This window comes from Rhinopithecus bieti, unplaced genomic scaffold (genome assembly GCF_001698545.2).
Source record: "Rhinopithecus bieti isolate Rb0 unplaced genomic scaffold, ASM169854v2 scaffold_15133, whole genome shotgun sequence".
In the NCBI taxonomy this organism is placed as follows: Eukaryota; Metazoa; Chordata; class Mammalia; order Primates; family Cercopithecidae; genus Rhinopithecus; species Rhinopithecus bieti.
In genome coordinates, this window is record NW_016808815.1 from 2823451 (window position 1) to 2846653 (window position 23203).

Here is a 23203-nt window from a genome sequence, read left to right on the forward strand (position 1 = left end):
CAGCCTGACCAACATTGTGAAACCCTGTCTCTACTGTTTCAAAAATTAGCCAGGTATCATGGCGGGCACCTGTAATCCCAGCTGTTCGGGAGGCTGAGGCATGAGAATCACCTGAACCCGGGAGGTGGAAGTTGCAGTGAACTGAGATTGTGCCACTGCACTCTGGCCTAGGTGACAAAGCGAGACCCTGCCTCAAAAAAAAAAATCAGTAAAGTTTATTCTATGTAAAGTATACATTAATAAAGCTTATTTAAAAAGAACTAAACAAAGGTCTGGGGAAAAAAAGCCTATTTCAGAGCAATGGCTCCTCTGGAGGAAGAAACGGGACTGAACACACGGGAATGGCTAAAGTGTGTTCCAACTGATCTACACCATTTGATATTTTCACAGAATCATATTTATATATTGCTTTGGTAATTGATAGAATACAAACAATCCAACAAATAAGTTAATGAGAAAAAACAAGTTATAAAATGGGCAAAAGGAGAAAGCATTCCCCTTGAGAACTGAAACAAGATAAGGACGCCTGCGCTCACCACTCTTATTTCACACAGTACTTGAAGTCCTGGTCAGAGAAATCAGGCAAGAGACAGAAATAAAAGGCATCCAAATAGGAAAGAAAAAGGCAAATTATATCTTTGCAGACAATATAATTTCATGCCTAGAAAACTCCAAAGACTCCGCCAAATGGCTCCTGAACTGATAAACAACTTCAGTGAAGTTTCAAGATACAAAATCAATATACAAAAAATCAGCAGCATTTCTGTATATCAATAATGGTCAAGCTGAGAGCCAAATCAAGAATACAATGCCATGTACAACAGACACACACACACACACTCAGTCACTCACTCACGCAAAAGCCTAGGAATATATCTAACCAAGGAGGTGAAAGATATCTGCAAAGAGAACTACAAAACACTGCTAGAAGAAATCACAGATGACACCAACAAACTAAAAAACATTCCATGCTCATGGAATCAATATAGTTGGAAGAATCAATAGTTAAAATGGCCATACTGCCCAAAGCAATCTGCAGACTCGACGCTAATGCCGTTTTTTTTGTTTTGTTTTTGAGACAGGTATCACTCTGTCCACCCAGGCTGGAAGGGCAGTGGCATGATCACGGCTCACTGCAGCTTCGACTTCCCAGGCTCAGGTGATAGTCCCACTTCGGCCTCCCAAGTAGCTGGCAGTATAGGTGCCCACCAACATGCCTGTTAATTTTTTAAAATTTTTTGTAGAGACAAGGTCCCACCATGTTGCCCAGGCTAATATCAAGACTCCTGAGCCAGCGATCCTCTCCTTGACCTCCCAAAGTGCTAGGATTACAGGCATAAGGCACCACAACTGGCCTCAACGCTATTTCTATCAAACTACCAATGTCATTTTTCACAGAATTAGAAAAAACTATTCTAAAATTCATAATAGCCAAAGCAATACTAAGCAAAAGAACAAAGCCTGAGGAATCACATTACTTGACTTCAAACTATAAGGCTACAATAACCAAAACAGTATGGTTGTGGTACAAAAACAGAGAAATAGACCAACGGAAGAGAATAGAGAACCTAGAAATAAAGCCACACACCTACAGGCATCTGATCTTCAACAAAGCTGACAAAAATAAGCAATGGGGAAAGGACTCTCTATTCAATAAATGGTGCTAGGACAACTGGCTAGCCATATGCAGAAGAATGAAACTGGACCCCTACGTTTGACCATAAACAAAAATTAACTCAAGATGGATTAAAGACTTAAATGTAAGACCTCAAACAATAAGAATCCTGGGAGAAAACCTAGAAAACACCATGCGGGACATTGGCCTTGGAAAAGAATTTATGATTAAGTCCTCAAAAGCAAATGCAACAAAAACAAAAATTGTTGAGTGGGACCTAATTACACTAAAGAGCTTCTACATAGCAAAACAAACCATCATCAGAGTAAACACACAACCTACACAATGGGAGAAAATTTTTACAAACTATACATCCACCTATAGTCTAGCAGCCAGAATCTGTAAGAAACTAACAATTAAACAAGGAAAAAACAACCCCATTAAAAAGTGGCCAAAAGACATGGACATACAAGCAGCAATAAACATGAAAAAATGCTCAACATAACTCATCAGAGAAATGCAAATCAAAACCACAATGAGATACCATCTTACAACAGTCAGAATGGCTATTATTAAAAAGTCAAAACATAACAGATACTGGCGAGACTGTAGAGAAAAGGAAATGCTTGTACCCTGTTGGTGGGAATGTAAATTAATGCAGCCACTGTGGAAAGCAGTTTGGAGTATTCTCAAAGAACTTAAAACAGAACGACGATTCGACCCAGCTATTCCAACTTAGAATATATCCAAAAGAAAATACATCGTTCTACCAAAAAGACACATGTACTTGTATGTTCATCATAGCTCTGTTCACAATAGCAAAGACATGGAATCAACCTAGCTGCCCACTAATGTGGACTGGATAAAGCAAATGTGGTACACACATACCATGGACTCCTACACAGACATTAAAAAAAAACTAAAATCAAGTCTTTTGTAGCAACATGGATGAAGCTGGAGGCCGTTATCCTAAGCAAATTAACTCAGGAACAAAAAACCAAATACCATATGTTCTCACTTGTAAGTAAGTGGGATCTAAACATTGGGTACACATGGATATAAAGATGGCAACAACAGACACTGGGGACTACTAGAGTGGGAAGGAAGAAGTGGGGTAAAGGCTGAAAAATTAACTATTGGTACTATGCTCACTACCTGGGTAATTGGATCACTTGTACCCCAAACCTCAGCATCACACAATATACACATGTAACAAACCAGCAATTGTACCCCAAATCTAAACAAAAATTTGAAATTGCTTTTTAAAAGGAAAAAAAAAGATACTTATAAAAGTAGAAATAAGACTGGGAGCAGTTGCTCACGCCTGTAATCCCAGCACTTTGGGAGGCCGAGGCCGGTGGATTGCCTGAGGTCAGGAGTTCGAGACCAGCCTGGCCAACGTGGTGAAACCCCCGTCTCTACTAAAAACACAAAAAAATTAAGTGTGGTGCCAGGTGCCTGTAATCCCAGCTACTTGGAAGGCTGAGGCAGGATAATCCCTTGAACTGAGGAGGTGGAAGTTGTAGTGAGTTAAAATCACGCCACTGCACTCTAGACTGGGTGACAGAGCGAGACTCCTCAAAAAAAAAAAAAAAAAAAAAATTGAAATACATTTAAAAAAAAAAAATGAAACAAAAGTTATTGCTTTACCAATCCTTTTCCCCTTTTATAGTTTAAATTTGATACAGAATCTCTACTCAATCTTTATACGAGCTTAGAAGAAATATGAAAAGAAATAGAGACATTAGGTAAAATATAAACTAAAATTTCACTATCAAAACTTTCCTGCAATGATTAATAATTTAACTGGCTAATTTGATTAGAATTTTACAAAAAATTCACACATCAGGTATTTGGCCATTGTCTATAATTGTTCTTATATGTCTTACATTTTTTTTCTTCAAGGAGATAAGCCCTGCCTGAAAATTAGTATAATTAATATACATTGAATTTGCATGTCAGGAAATAATTAAAGCTACTTTCACTGAAATGCACATTTTAATAAGGTGATTCAAATTATTCTAAAGAAATTAGACAAATGGATAGAAAAATGTCAATGTGCTAATAAGAACAAAATATTGCTTAATTATTTTATTGTTAAAAATCAGTGTATGGAAGGAAAGGTATGGATTACCATAGGAGAAGATCAAATCATAGTTCATAGGGCTATAAGGCAAATGTCTTGAAATAAGAAAAACTTGTTTTATTACAAGAAGAAAACACGTACCTCTCTTCTTTATTTATTTGGTCACCAAATCCCACTGTATTCACAATGGTCAATTTCAATCGAACATTACTTTCCTGGAGTTCATATGTCTGAGCTTTAAGTTTAACATTTGGGCAAAAATGTGAGGATTCATAGTCTTCAAAATTCGTATTAAACAATGTGTCAATCAGTGTTGATTTTCCAATTCCAGTTTCCCCTGAAACACACAAAGGTACATCTTTATGGTTGTATGAATGGCTGAAAAGAAATATAACTGAAAATGCCTAGAGTGGTTTCAAAGATCTCAAGTATTTCAAAGGCCAGGGTACGCATGAAAGAAATACACACTATGGCTGGTCCCCCAAGCCATTAGCAGAGCACAGAGTAAGTGTGCCACGCTACTCAGGACTCTTGACGACAACACTGAAATGTTTATAGAACAAGCCAAAAGTTTAAAGCTAAGAAAAACAAAACTAACAGAATCTAAACAACTGAAGAGAATCCCTGGGATCATGATTTCAAACTGATAACATAAGCATTGTTCTGCCCATGACAAGAATGAAGTGAGTACAAGGAATATGAAGGAACAACTTAGAGGAAGATAAGGCGGCACGTACCCACACAGAGAATATTAAAGCAGAAACCTTGCTGAATGGATCTGTTCACCAGCTGATCAGGCAAACTCTCAAAACCAACATGGCCAGACATAGTCAAGGAACGAATGTTTTCTCTTTTCTGAAGGAAAATAAGAACAAAAACAACAGCAATAATAATAGTAATAAAAAACTTTGACTTAAATAGGATGTAGGCACACTTGAAAGGATAAATATATCCAATAAATGAAAAATTTTATAATCATTATACCTCATCTAAGATACAAGTGATTAAGTAAATTTTCAGGAAAAGAAACCTGTGTCCAGATCCTCAAAACACACATTTCTTATCCCTTTCATACAACGAGAGTCTAGCACTATGTGTAACATTAAAACATTCGATTTCCAAAATAGGAAAATATCCAACTATGGCATATTCACTTACAAAATAAAAAGTTAAAGTCCATTTGTTTATAAATTTTTAACAACTTAGAAAATTCTTACATTAAAATGTCAAGTGAAAAAAAAATACAAAACAAAAGTACAGATACAGGTTCAGCTCCTGGTAATGGCAGAGTAACTTAGGTCAAATTTACCCACCTACTGATATTACTATTACAAGCAACCCTTTTAAGTCACTAGAGTGCAACCAAAGGCAGACAGACACTGGACAGAATAAGACTAGAGGGAAGAAAACTTATCAGGTGAGATGAGTTTATCTAGCTTTTTCCCTGAAGACACTCCCTAGTCATTATGGCAAAAGGAAGACAGAGCTCAGGAGGGAAGTTATAGTCTTCATGGGTTAAGATGTCCATTGGAGATTGGGGCAAGCAGATTGGTTGGAAATTCAGGGAGAAAATTCTAGAAAGAAGGGAGTCCAAAATCTACAAACACACTGTACTCAAATCCATGGCTGATGGCCAAACTGCACACATACAGAGGGAATACAAAGATCCCAGAAGGGGGAAAATGGAAATTGGGAGGAGTTATGCAGAGTTTTCAAGTGCCATCTTGAGGAGATGAACAGAGCTTAAATTTTAAGCCTGTAAGTTAAAGGGTCTCCTGTAAACACCCTAGCCTTCTACTGAAACCCTAGGAGTAAGGTCCATAACTCAGCAATCAGAAAGCATAGCTGAAGCAGACGTGCCTTAACAAAGCCTTTAACAAGGCTCAACATGATCAATGTGATCAGTCAGCAATTTAATTACCTGTTAGAACAAAGTTCAACATTCTGCAGAAGAAAACAGAATCTAGCATCTCCATAGTATCTACTATACAATAAAAAATATTATGACAGGGAAAAAAACAGAAAAATGTGATTCATGGTCAAGAAATAAAGTCAACAGAAAGAGACCCACAATGAACCAGATGTTTAATTAGCAGGTAAGAACTTCAAATAATGACAACAAATATGCTAAAGAATCTACAGGAAAAAGATGGCTATCACGGGTGGCATGACAGGGAATTACAGAAAGATACGAAAGAGCTCGCAACAGCAAAAAGCAGCAGACAATTTCTAGAATGTAAAAATGCAACATCTGAAGTAAAAAATATATTTAGTACTAACAGCAGATCAAATAATGGAAGAGACATTTGTTCAATAGTTATTATCCAAGCTAAAAATCTCACAGAAAGAAAAAAGATAAAACCATGCCAGTCTTAAAAACTTGTGTGAGAGTATCAAATGGTCTAACATACCAGTAATTGGAATACAAGGAGAAAAGTTAGAGAAAGAGGAGAGAAGGTGAAAGTGTGGGGTAGGAGGGAGGGAAAAAACTATCTAAGTAATAGTGACTGAAAACTTTCTAATTTTCTAAACTTGAACTCAGAACAAGAATTTTAGCAAACTACAAAGAGGAAATATCCAAAGGAACCCACATCTAGGGACATCACAGCAAACTGCTAAAAAACAAAGATAATGAAAACTTTAGGCCCGGCGTGGTGGCTCATGCCTGTAATTCCGTCACTTTGGGAGGCTGAGGCAGGTGGATCATGAGGTCAGGAGATTGAGACCATCCTGGCTAACATGGTGAAACCCTGTCTCTACTAAAAATACAAAAAATTAGCCAGGTGTGGTGGCGGGCACCTGTAGTCTCAAGCTACTCAGAAGGCTGAGGCAGGAGAATCGCTTGAACCTGGGAGGTGGAGCTTGCAGTGAGCCGAGATTGCACTACTGCACTCCAGCCTGGGTGACAGAGCGAGACTCCATCTCAAAAAACAACAACAACAACAAAAACACGAAAATTACCCGGGCGTGGTGGTGCCTATAATCCCAGCTACTCAGGAGGCTGAGGTGGGAGGATCACTTAAAGTCGGGAGGCGGACATTGCAGTAAGCTACAGATGTTGTTTAAGAGACAATGCAAACCAGAAGACAAAACAATGACCCCTACAAAATGCCAAAAAAAAAAAAGACAACGTAGAATTCTAGAGCCAACGAAAACATCCTTCAAAAATGAGGGCAAAATGAAGACAACTTCAGATAAATAAAATCTGAGAAAATCCACTGCTCGTTGGCCCACGGTATAAGAAATGATAAAAGCTCTTCAAGAGAAAGGAAAATGACAACAGATCTACAAAAAGGAATGAAGATCATCAGAAAGGTAAATATGTGGGTAAATGTAAGAGAGGTTTTTTTTTTAACTTCTTGAAAATAGAAATGTTTAAAGCAATAACAAAAACAATGTGTTACAGGTTACATGCACAAGTAAAATGTATAAGAAACACAAAATACAGGAGGAGGACTGAAGGAATATTGTTATAAGGTTTCCACAGTACACATAAAGTGTTACATACATACATTGTTTTTTGAGATGGAGTTTTGCTTTTTTGCCCAGACTGGAGTAAAGTGGTGTCATCTTGGCTCACTGCAACCTCCGATCACCAGGTTCAAGGGATTCTCCTGCCTCAGCCTCTCGAGTAGCTGGAATAACAGGCGCCCACCACCATGCCTAGGTAATCTTTGTATTTTTAGTAGAGATGGGGTTTCACCATGTTGGCCAGGCTGGTCTCAAACTCCCGACCTCAGGTGATCCATTCACTTCAGCTTCTCAAAGTGCTAGGATTACAGGCGTGAGCCACCGTGCTGGGCTAAAATTTTATATTGTTTGAAGGTTGGGTGTGGTAAATTAGAGCCTAGGTCAATTACTATCAAAAAAAAAAAAAAAGCCAAAGAGGTATAGCTAATAAGCCAAAAGCAGAAATGAAATGGAGTCATAAAAATTCTCTATTAATCCAAAAGAAGGTAGGAAAGAAGAAAACGAAAGGACAATGGCACATATAGAAAACTAGTTATCAACAAAACGTACAATGTCCGCCTCCCGAGTTTAAGTGATCCTCCCACCTCAGCCTCCCGAGTAGTTGGGATTATAGGCGCCACCACACCCGGGTAATTTTCGTGGTTTGGTTTTGTTTGTCTGTTTTTGTTGTTTGTTTGTTTTGTGTTTTGTTTTTTGTTTTTGAGATGGAGTCTTGCTCTGTCACCCAGGCTGGAGTGCAGTGGTGTGATCTCGGCTCACTGCAACCTCCACCTCCCAGGTTCAAGCAGTCAGGTCAGGCGTGGTGGCTCACGCCTATAACCTCAGCACTTTGGGAGGCCAAGGCAGGCAAGTTACTTGAGGTCAGGAGTTTGAGACCAACTGGACCAGCATGGCAAAACCCCATCTCTACTAAACATACAAAAATTAGCTGGGCATGGTGGTGCATGCCTGTAGTCCAGCTACTCAGGAGGCTACAGAATGAGAACCGCTTGAACCTAAGGCAGAAGCTGCAGTGAGCCAAGATCCTGCCACTGCGCTCCAGCCTGTGCGACTGAGCAAGACTCTGTCTCAAAAAAATTCATAAAAATAAAAATAAATAAAAAGTAAATTGAATATCCAAAAAAGCAGCTAAAATAAAAAGGCTGAACATGTCAAGTGATGGAGATAACGAAGAACTGGAATGCTGATAAATTTGCTAGTCTGAATGCAAAATGGTACAGTTGCTTTGGAAACTAGCTTGGCAGTTTCTTATGAAGTTAAAAACATGCTATCATATAGCCAAAAAAAAAAAAAAACCCGCTTGGAGGTATCCAAAATAATGAAAATGTATGTCCACACAAGAACTTATGCATCAATGTTCATACCAGTTTTATTCCCAATGGTCAAAAACTGGAAACATCCCAAATATCAAACAAGTGGGGAATAGATAAATTATAGTATACTAAACTACTGATATATGTCACAACATGGATGATGAGCTAGGTATTCCGACAGTGATTTATTTACTGAGGTTTGAGATTTTAAAAATATGCATTATGTGCATTTTTCACATAATCATATATTCATACGTATATATATACACACACACACACACACACACAGATGTAAATGTCTCAAAGGGTGATGACAGACTATTGAGAGTGGTTACCAGTCAGCAGTAGACTAACAGGCTGGGGTGAGAAGAAATTGCTATTTATTGTATATAGTGGGCAGAATTCTAAGATGGTTGCTAATACTGATGCCCCTGGTGCACACAAACTTTCTCCCAGTTATTAAATCAAACGCTAACCTAGGTGTCACTGAGAAGAGATTTTACAGAGTGATTAAGTTCCCAAACCAGTCAGTCAGCCTTCGAAAGGGAGATTATCCTGGGTGGGCCAGACCTAATGAGGTAAATCGTTTTTGTTTTTTTTCTTTTGAGACAGAGTTTTTGCTCTGTTGCCCAGGCTGGAATGCAATGACGTGGTCTCAGCTCACTGCAACCTCCGCCTCCTAGGTTCAAACAATTCTCCTGCCTCAGCCTCTCAAGCAGCTGGGATTATAGGTGCTTGCCACCACGCTCGCCTAATTTTCATATTTTTAGTAGAGACAAGGTTTCACCATGTTGGTCAGGCAGGTCTGGAACTCTTGACCTCAGGTGATCCACTCATCTGGGCCTCCCAAAGTGTTAGGATTACATGGGTGAGACACTCTGCCCGGCCATGAGGTAAATCCTTAACAGGGCCTGGACACTTCCTGGCCAAAGACCTGAAGCATGAAGGGAACGCCACCTGCCAGTTCTCCCTTGCTGGCTTTCAGAATGGAGTGGTCTCTAGGAGCTGACAACAACCCCCAGCCACTAGGGAACTAAATTCTGCCAACAACTGGAAAGAGTATGGAAGGAAAGCCTCCAGATAAGAACCCAGCAGCTGACCTCGTGAGCATCAAACCCAGAGCAGAGAAGGCAGATGGGTCACATCTGGCCTTTGACCTACAGAACTGTGAGCTAACAAACAGATGCTGTTTTAAGCAGCTAAATTTGTGACGATTTGTTATGCAGCAACAGAAAACTAGTATACTAGATTCTCTTTTGTGCCGTTTGAATCATTTTTAGTCATGTAAGCATGTTATCTTCATATATTTTTAAAGAGCACTGAAGAAGCACTAGGCTTCTTCCTCGTGAAAGTGTTCAAGATGATAAGAACTTCATAACTTGTTAAAGTTGCTATCTGATAGGCATATGCTTATTACATAAAAGTTGAACTAAATGGCCTCTAGGATTCCTTCTAGTTCTACAATGACAGGATTTTAATGCCACCGGAAAAAAGAAGTATTTCAAAAATGAGGGTGTGGTCCCCATGATGTAACACAGAAGAGGGGCCAGGGAAAAAGAAACTAAGCCAACAGTCACTGGATGGACTAGTCACTAAAGATTACTAGTGACTCTGACAGTAATCTCTGGAGGATTAAACATCATTCAAAAAGTCTGTGAGGAAGATGGAACAGACTGTTAGTACCACTGATATATGGAGAAAGAGGGAAAAACAAGAAGAGACTACAGTTATCGGAGCACAGAACTAAAGAAAATTATTTAATCTTATTGAATTACTGGCCAGGCGTGGTGGCTCACGCCTGTAATCCAAGCACTTTGGGAGGCAGAGGCAGATGGATCACTTGAGGCCAGGAGTTCGAGACCAGCCTAGCCAACATGAGCGAAACCCCGTCTCTAATAACAATACAAAAATTGGCCGAGTGTGGTGGCACATGCCTATAATTATAGCTATTTCGGGGGCTGAGGCATGAGAATTGCTTGAACCTGGGAGGTGGAGGTTGAGTGAGCCGAGATTGCACTACTGCAGTCCAGACTGGGCAACAGAGTGAGCCAGACTCTGTCTCAAAAACAAACAAATAAAAAACAACTTACTGAATTACCCATGTTTGTATTTGCAATTTTCTTTCTAGCTAAAGTTTAAAACGCTCCTCTTTCACCAAATTAAATTTACTTCCTATTTTTAAATACAAATTTCAATATGAATTACCAAAACCCTCCCTGCAGATCCTTAGAAGCATCAGGTCTAATCTTGCATCAGGGAGGCATCTGGCAGGACCACCCCGGGGCTCCCTAAACTCTGCCATTCACAGGAGTTCTATGCACCCACCACATTCTGCAGTGTGCTCAAAAAAGAAATAACAGCCGGGCGTGGTGGCTCACACCTGTAATCCCAGCACTTTGGGAGGCTGAGGTAGGCAAATCACTTGAGGCCAGGAGTTCGAGACCAGACTGGGCAAACTGGCAAAACCCCATCTGTACTAAAAACACAAAAATCAGCCAGGTGTGGTGGCACACACCTGTAATACCAGCTACTTGAAAGGCTGAGTCATGAGAATTTCTTGAACCCAGGAGGCAGAGGTTGCAGTAACCTGAGATTGCACCATTGCATTCCAGCCTCGGCAAGAGAGCAAGGCTCTGTCTCAAAAAAGAAAAACAAACAACGAATGAAAAATGAGCCGGGCGCGGTGGCTCAAGCCTGTAATCCCAGCACTTTGGGAGGCCGAGACAGGCGGATCACGAGGTCAGGAGATTGAGACCATCCTGGCGAACACGGTGAAACCCCGTCTCTACTAAAAAATACAAAAAACTAGCTGGGCGAGGTGGCGGGCGCCTGTAGTCCCAGCTACTCAGGAGGCTGAGGCAGGAGAATGGCATAAACCCGGGAGGCGGAGCTTGCAGTGAGCTGAGATCCGGCCACTGCACTCCAGCCTGGGAGACAGAGAGAGACTCCGTCTCAAAAAAAAAAAAAGAAAGAAAAATGAAACAGGGCTGGGTGCGGTGGCTCATGCCTATAATCCTAGCACTTTGGGAGGCTGAGGTGGGCAGATCACTTAAGGTTAGGAGTTCAAAACTAGTCTACCAACGTGGTGAAACCCCATCTCTACTAAAATACAAAAAAAATTAGCTGGACATGGTGGTAGTCACCTGTGATCCCAGCTACTCGGGAGGCTGAGGCAGGAGAATTGCTTGAACCCAGGAGGCAGAGGCTGCAGTGAGCCGAGATCACACCACCCCACTCCAGCCTGGGCGACAGAGTAAGACTCCGTCTAAAAAAAAAAACAGAAAAAAAAATGTCCTTAATGTCAGAATATTGTGTATACTCAATTATTCAATCCATCACTGACTTTTCACTTGAATCAACAGAAAAATTAATTCATGTCGGAGGTGAGTACAAACAGAAGTCTCTATCACAAGAGTCTATGAGCACTCCAAGTAGTTATTTTAAAATCACAGAAGCATTTACAGTACAATATGGTATCTATTTAAAAGACATACTCACTCTTTGTTCATCATCAGATCCTTGTGAAGACATACAAGTTGTTTTCGTTGCCATGTGAGACTGAAAGAGCTAAAAAAGGAATACAAAGGCTTAAAAGGAAACAGAAACATTCCTCCCCAAAACCCAATATCTAAATAATATATTTACATGAATAAGGTGTTATAATACTGTTGTTATCACCAAGTTTTGAAGTGTAGTCTACATTATTGAATCACGTTTGAAATTGTGGCTTTCTTGCTGGATAGGTATCTACATAAGTAAATCACATATAATATTCAACACATATGATAATATACTTACACACAAAAAAATTGTAAGAAATTAGTAAACTTCCATTTACAAGTAGGGAGACAAAGAACTTTTGTTTTTTTTTTTTTGAGACGGTGTCTTGATCTGTCACCCAGGCTGGAGTGCAGTGGCGTGATCTCGGATCACTGCAACCTCTGTCTCCTGGGTTTAAGTGATTCTCCTGCCTCAGCCTCCTGAGTAGCTGGATCACATGCGTGCGCCACCATGCCTGGCTAATTTTTGTGTTTTTAGTAGAAACAGGGTTTCACCATGTTGGTCAGGCTGGTCCCGAACTTCTGACTTCATGATCTGCCCGCCTCGGCCTCCCGAGCACTCCCTGCTCGGATTACAGGCGTGAGCCACCACACCCTGCCTTTTCATTTTTAAAGATACTCTAAAGAGCCATGAAGTCCCTCAAAATTAGGTATGTTCCACTGCAGCGTGTCAGAGGAAATATAAATGTCAAGAATGCTACAATTGCAGTGTGGTGGGGAAAGCAGGGATTTTATAATTTTAACAACTACCTTTGTCACTAAAATAATCATTTATAGAACTCATATTACACGTCCATATCACTATGCTAGCTCGTTAAGTTCATTTTCTTATTTAATCCTTACATCTGTGCTATACATATTATCATTCCCACAGTCTAGATGAAAAAATTCGGATTCTGAAAGGTTGAGTAATTTACCCAAAATCATACAAGCCAGTAGGGTGTAGACACAGGTCTGATTTGACTGCCAAACTGGTGTTCCTTCTACTGCCCCAAGCTGTAAACCAAATGGATATTCACTGTTCCCAACAATAGAGAATGAGGGAAGAGAGGTACAAAAAAACTGTACTAATTCCAAGGTGCTGCTATCCTACTTCTGAATACAGCACAAGATACTGAGGAAACGTCACATTATTTAAAAAGTAATATTAATATGAATGTGGTAAAAAAATTGCAAATGGTATCAATGAGAATACAGCGCACATTACTCCATTCCCACTCTTGATTCTCTAGCAGCTCAGCGCTCTTCCCGAGAGGCACCAGACCCTTACGCATTCTTCCAGAGAGGCTGTGCATGTCTAAGCAGGCCTCCTTTGTTTATATAAATAGTAGCTGTCTACTGCTCTGTGCTGTGGTTTTTTTTTTGCTGAATCTTTCCTGAGACTGTTTCGCAGTACTATTTAGATCTACCTCATTCTTTCTACAGCATAGTGTTCTCCTCTGTATACTACAGTGTGGTATATATACGGACGCTCTTCATTGAGACTGTCCTCTCCTCTGTACTTACAATGAACCATGCTGCAACAAATGGCACTGCAATGAAAGACAGAACGTGGGTGCTCCCACCATCTCACCCTGATCCTCTGCGTGCGCGCACACAGTGAATGAATCCTACACAGACAAAATAGTGCACATCGTGACTGACAATCTTTTGCTGGTACATTTTGATAAAACAGGCTGACCTTGTAACTGAACACTCCGAATAACAGTGTTTTTTTTGTTTTGTTTTGTTTTGTTTTGTTTTGTTTTGAGACAGAGTCTTGCTCTGTCACCCAGGCTGGAGTGCAGTGGCGCAATCTCAGCCACTGCAACCTCTGCCTCCTGGGTTCAAGCGATCCTCCTGCCTCAGACTCCCAAGCAGCTGGAATTACTGGCAAGTGCCACCATGCCTGGCTTATGTTTGTATTTTTAGTAGAGATGGGGTTTTCACCACGTTGGCCAGGGTGGTCTCAAACTCCTGACCTCAAGTGATCCTACCGCCTTGGCCTCCCAAAGTGTTGGGATTATAGGCCTGAGCCCCCGCGCCCAGCCAACAGTGTTTTCAAATACTAAGTTTTTCCAACACAAAATGATGCTTGTCAGTTGGAAGATGCTCCTATATAAAAGCATGCAAAAGCTCATTGAGGGACACAATGGTCCTGGTTGTGTTTTCACAATCTGAAAAGTGAAAAGTATGTAATGATACAAAGCACATCAGAGACTAGCCTGATTTTAATACCTGGCCTCAGGCTTTAACTTTTAACTACACATATACTTCACTTACACCCTGCCATTCTGAAAGGCCCCCCAATCCCAGTCACCATGTGGTACCTAAGCAGTATCACATCCCTCTAGTCTGTAGAATACAAGCAAAGTGAGGAGCCCCTGGAAACAAACAGTGGTAGTTACAGAAATTTGGAGAAATTAGACATCATTGAAGGCAGGAGTCAAAGAAGAAAATGACTTTGAAGCAAGTCAGGAAAGAGGTAAAGATCTAGATGAGACATTTAAGGTAGAAAAAAAAATCCCTAAATACCACAAGGCAGAATTTCGTACTTGAAGAAAGCACAGTAAGTGTAAGAATTGGAGGGAAAAAAAGGAACAGATTAGGGACAATACCTGAGTGGCAGACTGAGTAAACCGGAAGTGTCCATTTAGAGTCTGACTTTCTGCTAAAGGCTAAGAAGTGCCACAGATAATATGTGGCTAGGGGCCCTGTTCAGAGCCCTGCACTAGACACAATGAGGAGTAGGGTAGAACATTCCATGCTTGTCATTAATTCCGGACCTAACATACTACCTGCTTGCCTCTCAGCATCTGTCTGTACTATAAGTGATGCACTACACATATAATTCACTGAGGCTGTATTATTTTCACTTGTCAAGTATAGAACTCTGGGGAAAAGTTTAATTTTTATTTTATTTTAGAGACAAGATCTCCCTTTGTTGCTTAAGCTGTAGTGCAGTGGTGCGATCACAGCTCGCTGCAGCCTCAACATCCTGGGCTAAGGCAATGCTCCCACATCAGTCTCCCAAATAGCTGGGACTACAGGCACGCACCACCACACCTGGCTGCAAATCAAACTTTAAAAATTACTGGTAAAAAAAGTGGTTTTTAGTTTTTAATATAGTGATGCTATATGATCAGCATATGATGAGTTTTGGTAAAATGTTGCTTAGTGTTGATAAGTAAAATTTGCTTAGAAAAAAATTAGAGGCTTTAGGCCAGGCGCGGTGGCTCACGCCTGTAATCCCAGCACTTTGGGAGGCCGAGGCAGGTGGATCACGAGGTCAGGAGATCGAGACCATTCTGGCTAACATGTGAAACCCTATCTCTACTAAAAATACAAAAAATTAGCCAGGTGTGCTGGCAGGCACCTGTAGTCCCAGCTACTTGGGAGGCTGAGGCAGGAGAATGGCATGAACCCAGGAGGCGGAACTTGCAGTGAGCTGAGATCACGCCATTGCACACCAGCCTGGCAGACAGCGAGACTCCGTCTCAAAAAAAAAAAAGAGAAAAAAGAAAAAAGAAAAAAATTAGAGGCTTTATACTCATTTACCATTAAATTTAAATAAAATACAGGTTAAATTTCTGTCATTTATGTAAGTTCATATCAAATATCTGCTTTTGTTTATTCATTTACTGTGTTTCTGAACATCTGCCAAAAAGCCTACATAAAATCTCAGTGGATGAATGTTTTGATCAGGAAGTTCAAATGAGTCACATTAAAGTAATATGAATCATTACTTCAATTATTTTCCACTAGTACTACTTGGTCAGTTAAATTTCCAAAACAAGTTTAATACTGGAAAAGGTTTTAATTTTTTTAAATTTATTAATTTAGTTATTTTTGAAACAAGTTCTGGCTCTGTCACCCAAGCTGGAGTGCAGTGGCACGATCTCGGCTCACTGCTGAGATCCTCCACCTCCCAGGCTCAAGCTATCCTCCTGCCTCAGCCTCCTGAGTAGATGGGACCACCGGCACATCCCAGTATGCCTGGCTAATTTTTTTGTAGAGACGAGGACTCACTCTGTTGCCCAGGCTGTTCTCGAACTCCTGAGCTCAAGCAACTTGTCTGCCTCCGCCTCCCAAAGTGCTAGGATTATAGGCCTGAGCCACCGTGCCCGGCTGGAAAAGGTTTTTAATAAATTAGCAGGAAAAATAACAATAGGACAAGTGTTGGCTGAATCCCTCTAATGGCAAACAGAGCTCTGTGTAGGGCTAAGAAACACTAAATTAGAAAAAAATTAAAAATCTGCAAGAGGAATTCTGGCCTGCTCTACCGCTGACCACTACTTAGTATGTGTAAACCACTCAGCTAGGCTCTGCAGTCTCAACAGTAGTAAGATATGGCCCTTGACCTTGTGACTGTGTCTCAGAGAAACATGAATGTACAACAGGCAACCACAATCTCGTTTCAGCGTACAAGGGGGCAAGGAGACTAACCATCTCAACCCACCTTTGACTACATAGTCAATTTGCTTTTCCTGTAGCTTCTTTTTCAAAGATACATATATCACACACACACACACAAAACCTATACATGGTTTCCCAAAAGGAAAAATCCCATACAGTAACTTAACTCCTAGCAAAGTCTACCATATACTTTTTAAAAAGTTGTATTATCTATGAGTCCTAGAAAGAAGTGCCAGACGTGGGACAGCTGGAGGAAGGTCAGGTGCTCCACCTTCTTTAAAATCTCAGTTTGTGGGATACAGGCAATGTGAGAGACACACAATTCATCCTGGGGCCCTTGGGAGACATGGCCTTTTCCTATCCGCCAATTACAGATAAACTTATGATGGTTCTTTCACAACAGGCCCCTAGATAACAATTTTCCTTACCCTGCTGGGAAACATTTCTGAAAATGCCTTACAGCCGCCCCTTAAGCAGAACAATGAGGCTCAGGCAACAGAATCCTAACTTAGCTCTATAATCTTCACTTTGTTTTTGTTTTGTTTTGTTTTTTTGAGATGGAATCTCGTTCTTGTTGCCCAGGCTAGAGTGCAATGGCATGATCTCAGCTCACTGCAACCTCTGCCTCCCGGGTTCAAGCTATTTGTCTGCCTCAGCCTCCCAAGTAGAGAAGCTGGGATTACAGGCATGCACCACCATACCCAGCTAATTTTTGTATTTTTACTAGAGACAGGGTTTCTCCATGTTGGTTAGGCTAATCTCGAACTCCCGACCTCAGGTGATCTGCCCACCTCAGCCTCCCAAAGTGCTGTGATTACAGGCGTGAGCCACCGCGCCTGGCCTTATAATCGCTTCCCTTTAACTTCACTTTTCCAAAATGTTTTATTATTATAAAGTTAGTCCAAAACATAGAACCAAAGTTTTTAAACCGTCCCTTGGGATTCTATGAGCTGTTTCTTGGCATTCTTTAGGACAATACGAGCAAGAGTGAGAGAGAGAACAAAAAGCAAAAAGTGGCCTAAATAATTATCATCTGGAGGCCGGGAGTGGTGGCTCAGGCTTGTAATCTCAGCACTTTGGGAGGCTGAGGCGGGTAGATCACTTGAGGTCAGGAGTTCAAGACCAGCCTGGCCAATATGGTGAAACCCGGTCTCTACTAAAAATACAAAAATTAGCCAGGCGTGGCAGTGCATGCCTGTAATCCCAGCTACTCAGGAGGCTGGGTTCAATTAATTTGCTCATTTGCTCCATTTACCAGGAGGCAGGAGAACTGCTTGAACCTGGAAGGCTGAGGTTGCAGTGAGTCAAGATCACACCACTGCACTCCAGCGTGGGTGACACAGTGAGACTCGGTCTCAAAAAAAAAAAAATTAAAAAAAAAATTATTATCTGGGCCTATTTTATGACTTTCAGGAGGGTGGGGTATTTGGCTTGAAACAATACTTTGAAAGATTCCACAGACTCATTATTTAGAATCATTTTATAAAATCTTCAGGTTATGGGAAAATTCAAGTTAAAATAAAGTTACAGATTAACAGTGATCCAAAATTTTCCTAAAACAAGTAGTAACATTAAGTTATTCAAGTTAATGCAGACCATACTGCTAGAAGGGGATGCTAATTACAGCCCAGAAAAAAAAAGAACTCAAGTGGAGGCCAGGCTCGGTGGCTCACACCTGTAATCCCAGCACTCTGGGAAGCCAAGACCAGCAGATCACCTGAGGTCAGGAGTTTGAGATCAGCCTGGCCAACATGGTGAAACCCTCTCTCTACTAAAAATACAAAAATTAGCCAGGCTTGGTGGTGTGCGCCTGTAATCCCAATTACTTGGGAGGCTGAGGCAAGAGAACTGCTTGAACCCGGGAGGCGGAGGTTGCAGTGAGCCAAGATCGCGCCACTGCACTCCAGCCTGGGCAACAGAGCAAGACTCAGTCTCAAAATAAATAAATAAATAAAATAAAAGAACTCAAGTGAAATTACCAAGAGTGAGCAACATAAGATAGCAGCAAGTTGGCCTCCAGTGTGCGTGGCCTGTTTGCATATCCCTGGGAGGATGTCAGTACAGAAAGGCTTAGAGTTGTCCAATCCCATCAAAATAGCACCTCCATTATATCATCCAACTCCAATAAATACATCAAAAGTTAAAGGATAACTGCAAATTCTACTTTTTAATATCAAAAGATCATCAAGATGGGGAAATTCTCGAAGTAGTTCATATAAAAGTTAAGAGTCTCAAGCTTAACAAAAGCTTGCACTACAACAACAGTTGAAAATACAAATGCAATTTTATTTTAAAATTACTCCTCCTAATTAGAAAAGTATTTATTATAGAAAAAAATATCATTTCTAATTTGTGCTGTTTTAGTAACATTGTAATGAATGTTCCAATTTGTGCTATTTTACTAACACTACAACGAACTTCCTCTCACGGCAGCCAAAGAGGTGTGCCATTCCGATTCTCCCTTCAAGCAATACCTAGTCCTGTGCCTACAAAGATTGCAGCTCGCTGACCGTCTCCACCTGCAGAGCCTTCGGAATCTGCTGCAGTATAGACCCAAGACCACTTTCTCCCTAGGCAGCTGGTAGGTGAAGACTGGGCACAGGATGTCAGGGCTGCCTGGCCCAGACTTTGTCAGATCCACACTGTTTTGCAGCTCTCACTGCCCAACTGGGCTTCCTCCCTTCTTTCCTTGCATGGCTATCAAGATCTGGATCAGGGTCTGAAGGCTTCCTCCCCAACACCCACATGTCCTGCTTTCTTCCCTCTTCAACTTTCATAGGCAATATTCCCCCGTCCCTCATCTCCAAGAAATCTCCTACACTGCTAGCTCCTCCTACATGTCTGCTTCCAGAATTCCACCCAACTCACCAGTATAACCATCAATTATTCTGTGCATCTGACAATATCTTCGTGATAAATTCCTAGAATATCATTCCTGTTCCAAGCAAACTGCCAAACTGCCCCTCAAAAAGACTGGACCTGCTTATATTTCTAATATTAGCAATGAGTTGAAAAAAAAAAAAAAACACAAACTGTTTTTCATCTGCTCTCATACAACACAGGATAATTTTGTGACCAAATGTGGGAAGTTTTTCCCACCCACCAAGCAAGAATCAGTTTTGCAGTGGACACTAGCTGGGTGCCCTCTAATTTAATTCTGACACTATCCACTTGGCAATAGAGTCAGATCCCACAGACTGAGGGCTCGTCCCCAAGACTGCCCCATCCCTACTCGACTTCTGCTCATTGCAAGTAATAAATGGCTAGAAATCAGGATTCCCACAACCCCCATCACAGGTTCAATTAATTTGCTCATTTGCTCCATTTACCAGTTTATTACAAAGAATATTTTAAAGGATACAAATAAACAGCCAGATAAAGAGATACAAAGCTCAAGATCTGAAAGAGTCCCAAGCCCAGGGGCTTCTGTCCCCATGGAGGGGGGTGTGCTACCCTCCCAACACATGGATGTGTGTAAGCCTCCACGTGTTTGGCTATCTGCAAGCTCTCTGAACCCAGTCCTTTGTTCTTAAGGAGCCTCCATTATACAGGCATGGTTGATTAACCATTGGCCACTGGTGATCAATTAACTCTCAGCCTCTCTCCCTTTCCTAGAAACTGCGGGATGAAGCTGAAAGTCCCAATATTCTAATCTTGCCTTGTTCTTTCTGGTGACCAGCCCCATCCTGAAGCTACCTAGGGGCTGCCAGCCACCAGTCATCTCAGTAGCATACAAAAGACATCACTTTGGAAGTTTTAAGGATTTCAGGAGTTGTATGTCAGGGGGTCAAAGACCAAATACGTATTTCACAATAATCACAAATGTATAAAAGGGTCCATTTCATTATATATTAATCAGTACAGGGTATTAACAATTTTAAATTTTGTAAATTTGACAGGCAAAACTGACATCTTAATTTGACTTCTGGTATTTTAAACATTTTTTGGCTTACTGGCCATTTCTACTATATTTCCATAAATCACCAATTCATGTTTTCCCACCTGCCTATCAGGGTACTCCTTTGTTTCTCTTACTAGTAAGAGCTACTGAGTAGTGTAACTCTTTGCTTGTCATGTGTATCATAAATATCTTTTCCTGATTTATTACTGATCTTTCCAGTTTTCATAAAGTCTAATGTATAAATCTTTTCTTTATGGCTTCTTCCTTAAATATAAAGCTTAAAATATCTTTCTACACCCTGAAGTTAAAAAAAAAAAGTAACTAAATTTTATTTTATGATGTCTTACATATTAAGTTTTGTAATACTCTATGAGTTACTTTCTAGTACTATATGAGTCAAGGAAACATGACTTTTTCCCAATATTGTTAGCCCATTGCAGCATAAGAGGATTAAGGGACAGCAAAGTCTGTCATATGGAAATGAGCTTCCCAAGGGAAAAACCAGGACCCATGAATAGACTAGTGAGGCAGATTTTGACACAAGGAACGGAAATGACTGAAGAACTCAAGTTGTCTAACAGAAATGAGCTGCCAAGGAAGCACTGAGCTCAGGCCCTGGAAGGGTTCCAACAGCGGCACAGTAACCCCTATCAATACTACAGAGCTGATTTCTGTACTATGTGGGTAACAAAGGTAACAATTTTCTAAGATCCCTTTCAACTCAGATTTTATGACTATAACTTGGAACAAGCAATGAGAGAAAGTATGTGACGTGAAGAATGAAAACAACTTACAGAAACTGCATGAACAGAAAGGGAGATTCAGGACAGTAAGATTAAGATTAAGACAATAAAATTGCATCTTATTGATGTGAAAAGACCCTGTGGAACTAAATCTCAAGGCTTACTTAAATAAAAAGTAGGCCGGGCACGGTGGCTCACGCCTGTAATGCCAGCACTTTGGGAGGCCAAGGCAGGTGGATCACCTGAGGTCAGGAGTTCGAGACCAGCCTGACTGAAATGGTGAAACCCCGTCTCCACTAAAAGTACAAACTTAGCTGAGCATGGTGGCGCATGTCTATAACCCCAGCTACTCAGGAGGCTGAGGCAGGAGAATCGCTTGAACCTGAGAGGCAGAGGTTGCAGTGAGCCGAGATCACACCATTGCACTCCAGCCTGGGCAACAAAAGCGAAACTCCGTCTCAAATTAAAAAAAAAAAAAAAAAAGGATTACTAGATGGCTTGAATTCCTTCAAAAGAGAGCATGTTCCATGCAGACTAGGTGACAGAAAAGCCAATGAAATTTGAGAAGGCATTAATTTAGCCCAGGAAAAGCAAATGAGAGAGGAGCTGAAGAAAAGAGGAAGGAAGACAAATAGATACACATTAAAAGGACTTAAAGCCTGAACAACATGGGCAGATCCTGTCTCAAAAAAAAAAAAAAAATTTAGCCAGGCACAGTGGTGCGTACCTGTAGAAACAGATACTTGGGAGGCTGAGGCAGGAGGATCATCTACGCCTGGGAGGTCAAGGCTGCAGTAAGCTGTGACTGTGCCACTATACTCTGGCCTGGGCAACAGAGCACGGCACTGTCTCAAAACAAAACAAAACAAAAAACAAAATGAAAAAGCATTAAAAGGACTTAGAGTTGACAGGAACATCTGAGGAAAAAAAGAATACTTAGGAATCAGTGAGAAGTCTATCAATGCTTTTCACTTATTCCACAAATGTATACAATATTATCATTATTATTATTATTTTGAAACAGAGTCTTACTCTGTCACCTAGGCTGGAGTATAGTGGCGCAATCTCGGCTCGCTGCAAGCCCCACCTCCTGGGTTCACACCATTCTCCGGCCTCAGTCTCCTCAGCAGCTGGGACTACAGGCACATACCGCCATGCCTGACTAATTTTTTTGTTTGCATTTTTAGTAGAGACGGGGTTTCACCGTGTTAGCCCAGATGGTCTCAATCTCCTGACCTCGTGATCCGCCTGCCTCGGCCTCCCAAAGTGCTGGGATTACAAGCGTGAGACACCGTGCAGTGCCTCACAATTTAAAGCCTTACATTTTAAGGACAGAGTAACAGACCCCAGGCATTGTGGATCAAAGCTGTATAAATCAATATTCTTGCAATTTAAATCTTAGTACAATTGGGAGACATACATAAAACTAAAAATATGGAAAAGACACTCAGGGTATAATGAAATCTGCATAGTCAGAGAAGGCACTGGCAAGAAAAGGCTTGAACAGAGACTTGAAGAAACAGGAAATTTCCTTGCAAATAAAGACAAGACTGGCTGGGCGCGGTGGGTCCTGAGGTCAGGAGTTCGAGACCAGCCTGGCCAATATGGTGAAACCCCATCTCTGCTAAAAATTTTTAAAATAATTAGCCAGGTGTGGTGGCGGGTGCCTGTAATCCCAGCAACTTGGGAGGCTGACACAGAAGAATTGCTTGAACCTAGGAGGCGGAGGTTGCAGGGGTTGAGATTGTGCCACTGCACTCCACCCTGGGTAACAGAGGACTCCATCTAAAAAAAAAAAAAAGAAAGAAAGAAAGAAAGAAAGAGGCCAGGCGCAGTGGCTCACGCCTGTAATCCCAGCACTTTGGGAGGTCAAGGCAGGTGGATCACAAGGTCAAGGAGATGGAGACCATCCTGGCTAACATGGTGAAACCCCGAATCTACTAAAAATATAAAAAATTAGCCAGACATGGTGGCGGGCGCCTGTAGTCCCAACTACTTGAGAGGCTGAGGCAGCAGAATGGCATGAACCGGGGAGGTGGAGCTTGCAGTGAGCCAAGACTGTGCCTCTCCAAGCTTGGGTGACAGAGCAAGACTCTATCAAATAAAATAAAAGACAAGG

At 41.1% G+C, this 23203-nt stretch overlaps 1 protein-coding gene across 15 annotated transcripts in view; it reads right to left on the minus strand.

The window, feature by feature from the left end:
- Positions 1-23203, minus strand: part of SEPTIN10 (septin 10) — a 75937-nt gene that overhangs the window by 37882 nt on the left and 14852 nt on the right. For 12 of the 15 annotated variants that reach the window (XR_001888230.1, XR_001888231.1, XM_017887260.1 and 9 more), the window contains 3 exons: positions 11984-12052; positions 4439-4556; positions 3843-4038 (listed from right to left, as the gene is read on the minus strand). Coding sequence is in view for 12 of the 15 variants with exons in the window: in XM_017887260.1 (XP_017742749.1) it covers positions 3843-4038; positions 4439-4556; positions 11984-12052 (383 nt within the window). In the remaining 3 variants the exon portion in view is untranslated. The remainder of the gene's footprint in view (positions 1-3842; positions 4039-4438; positions 4557-11983; positions 12053-23203) is intronic. The other 3 variants (XR_001888233.1, XM_017887269.1, XM_017887265.1) reach the window with 1 other exon arrangement.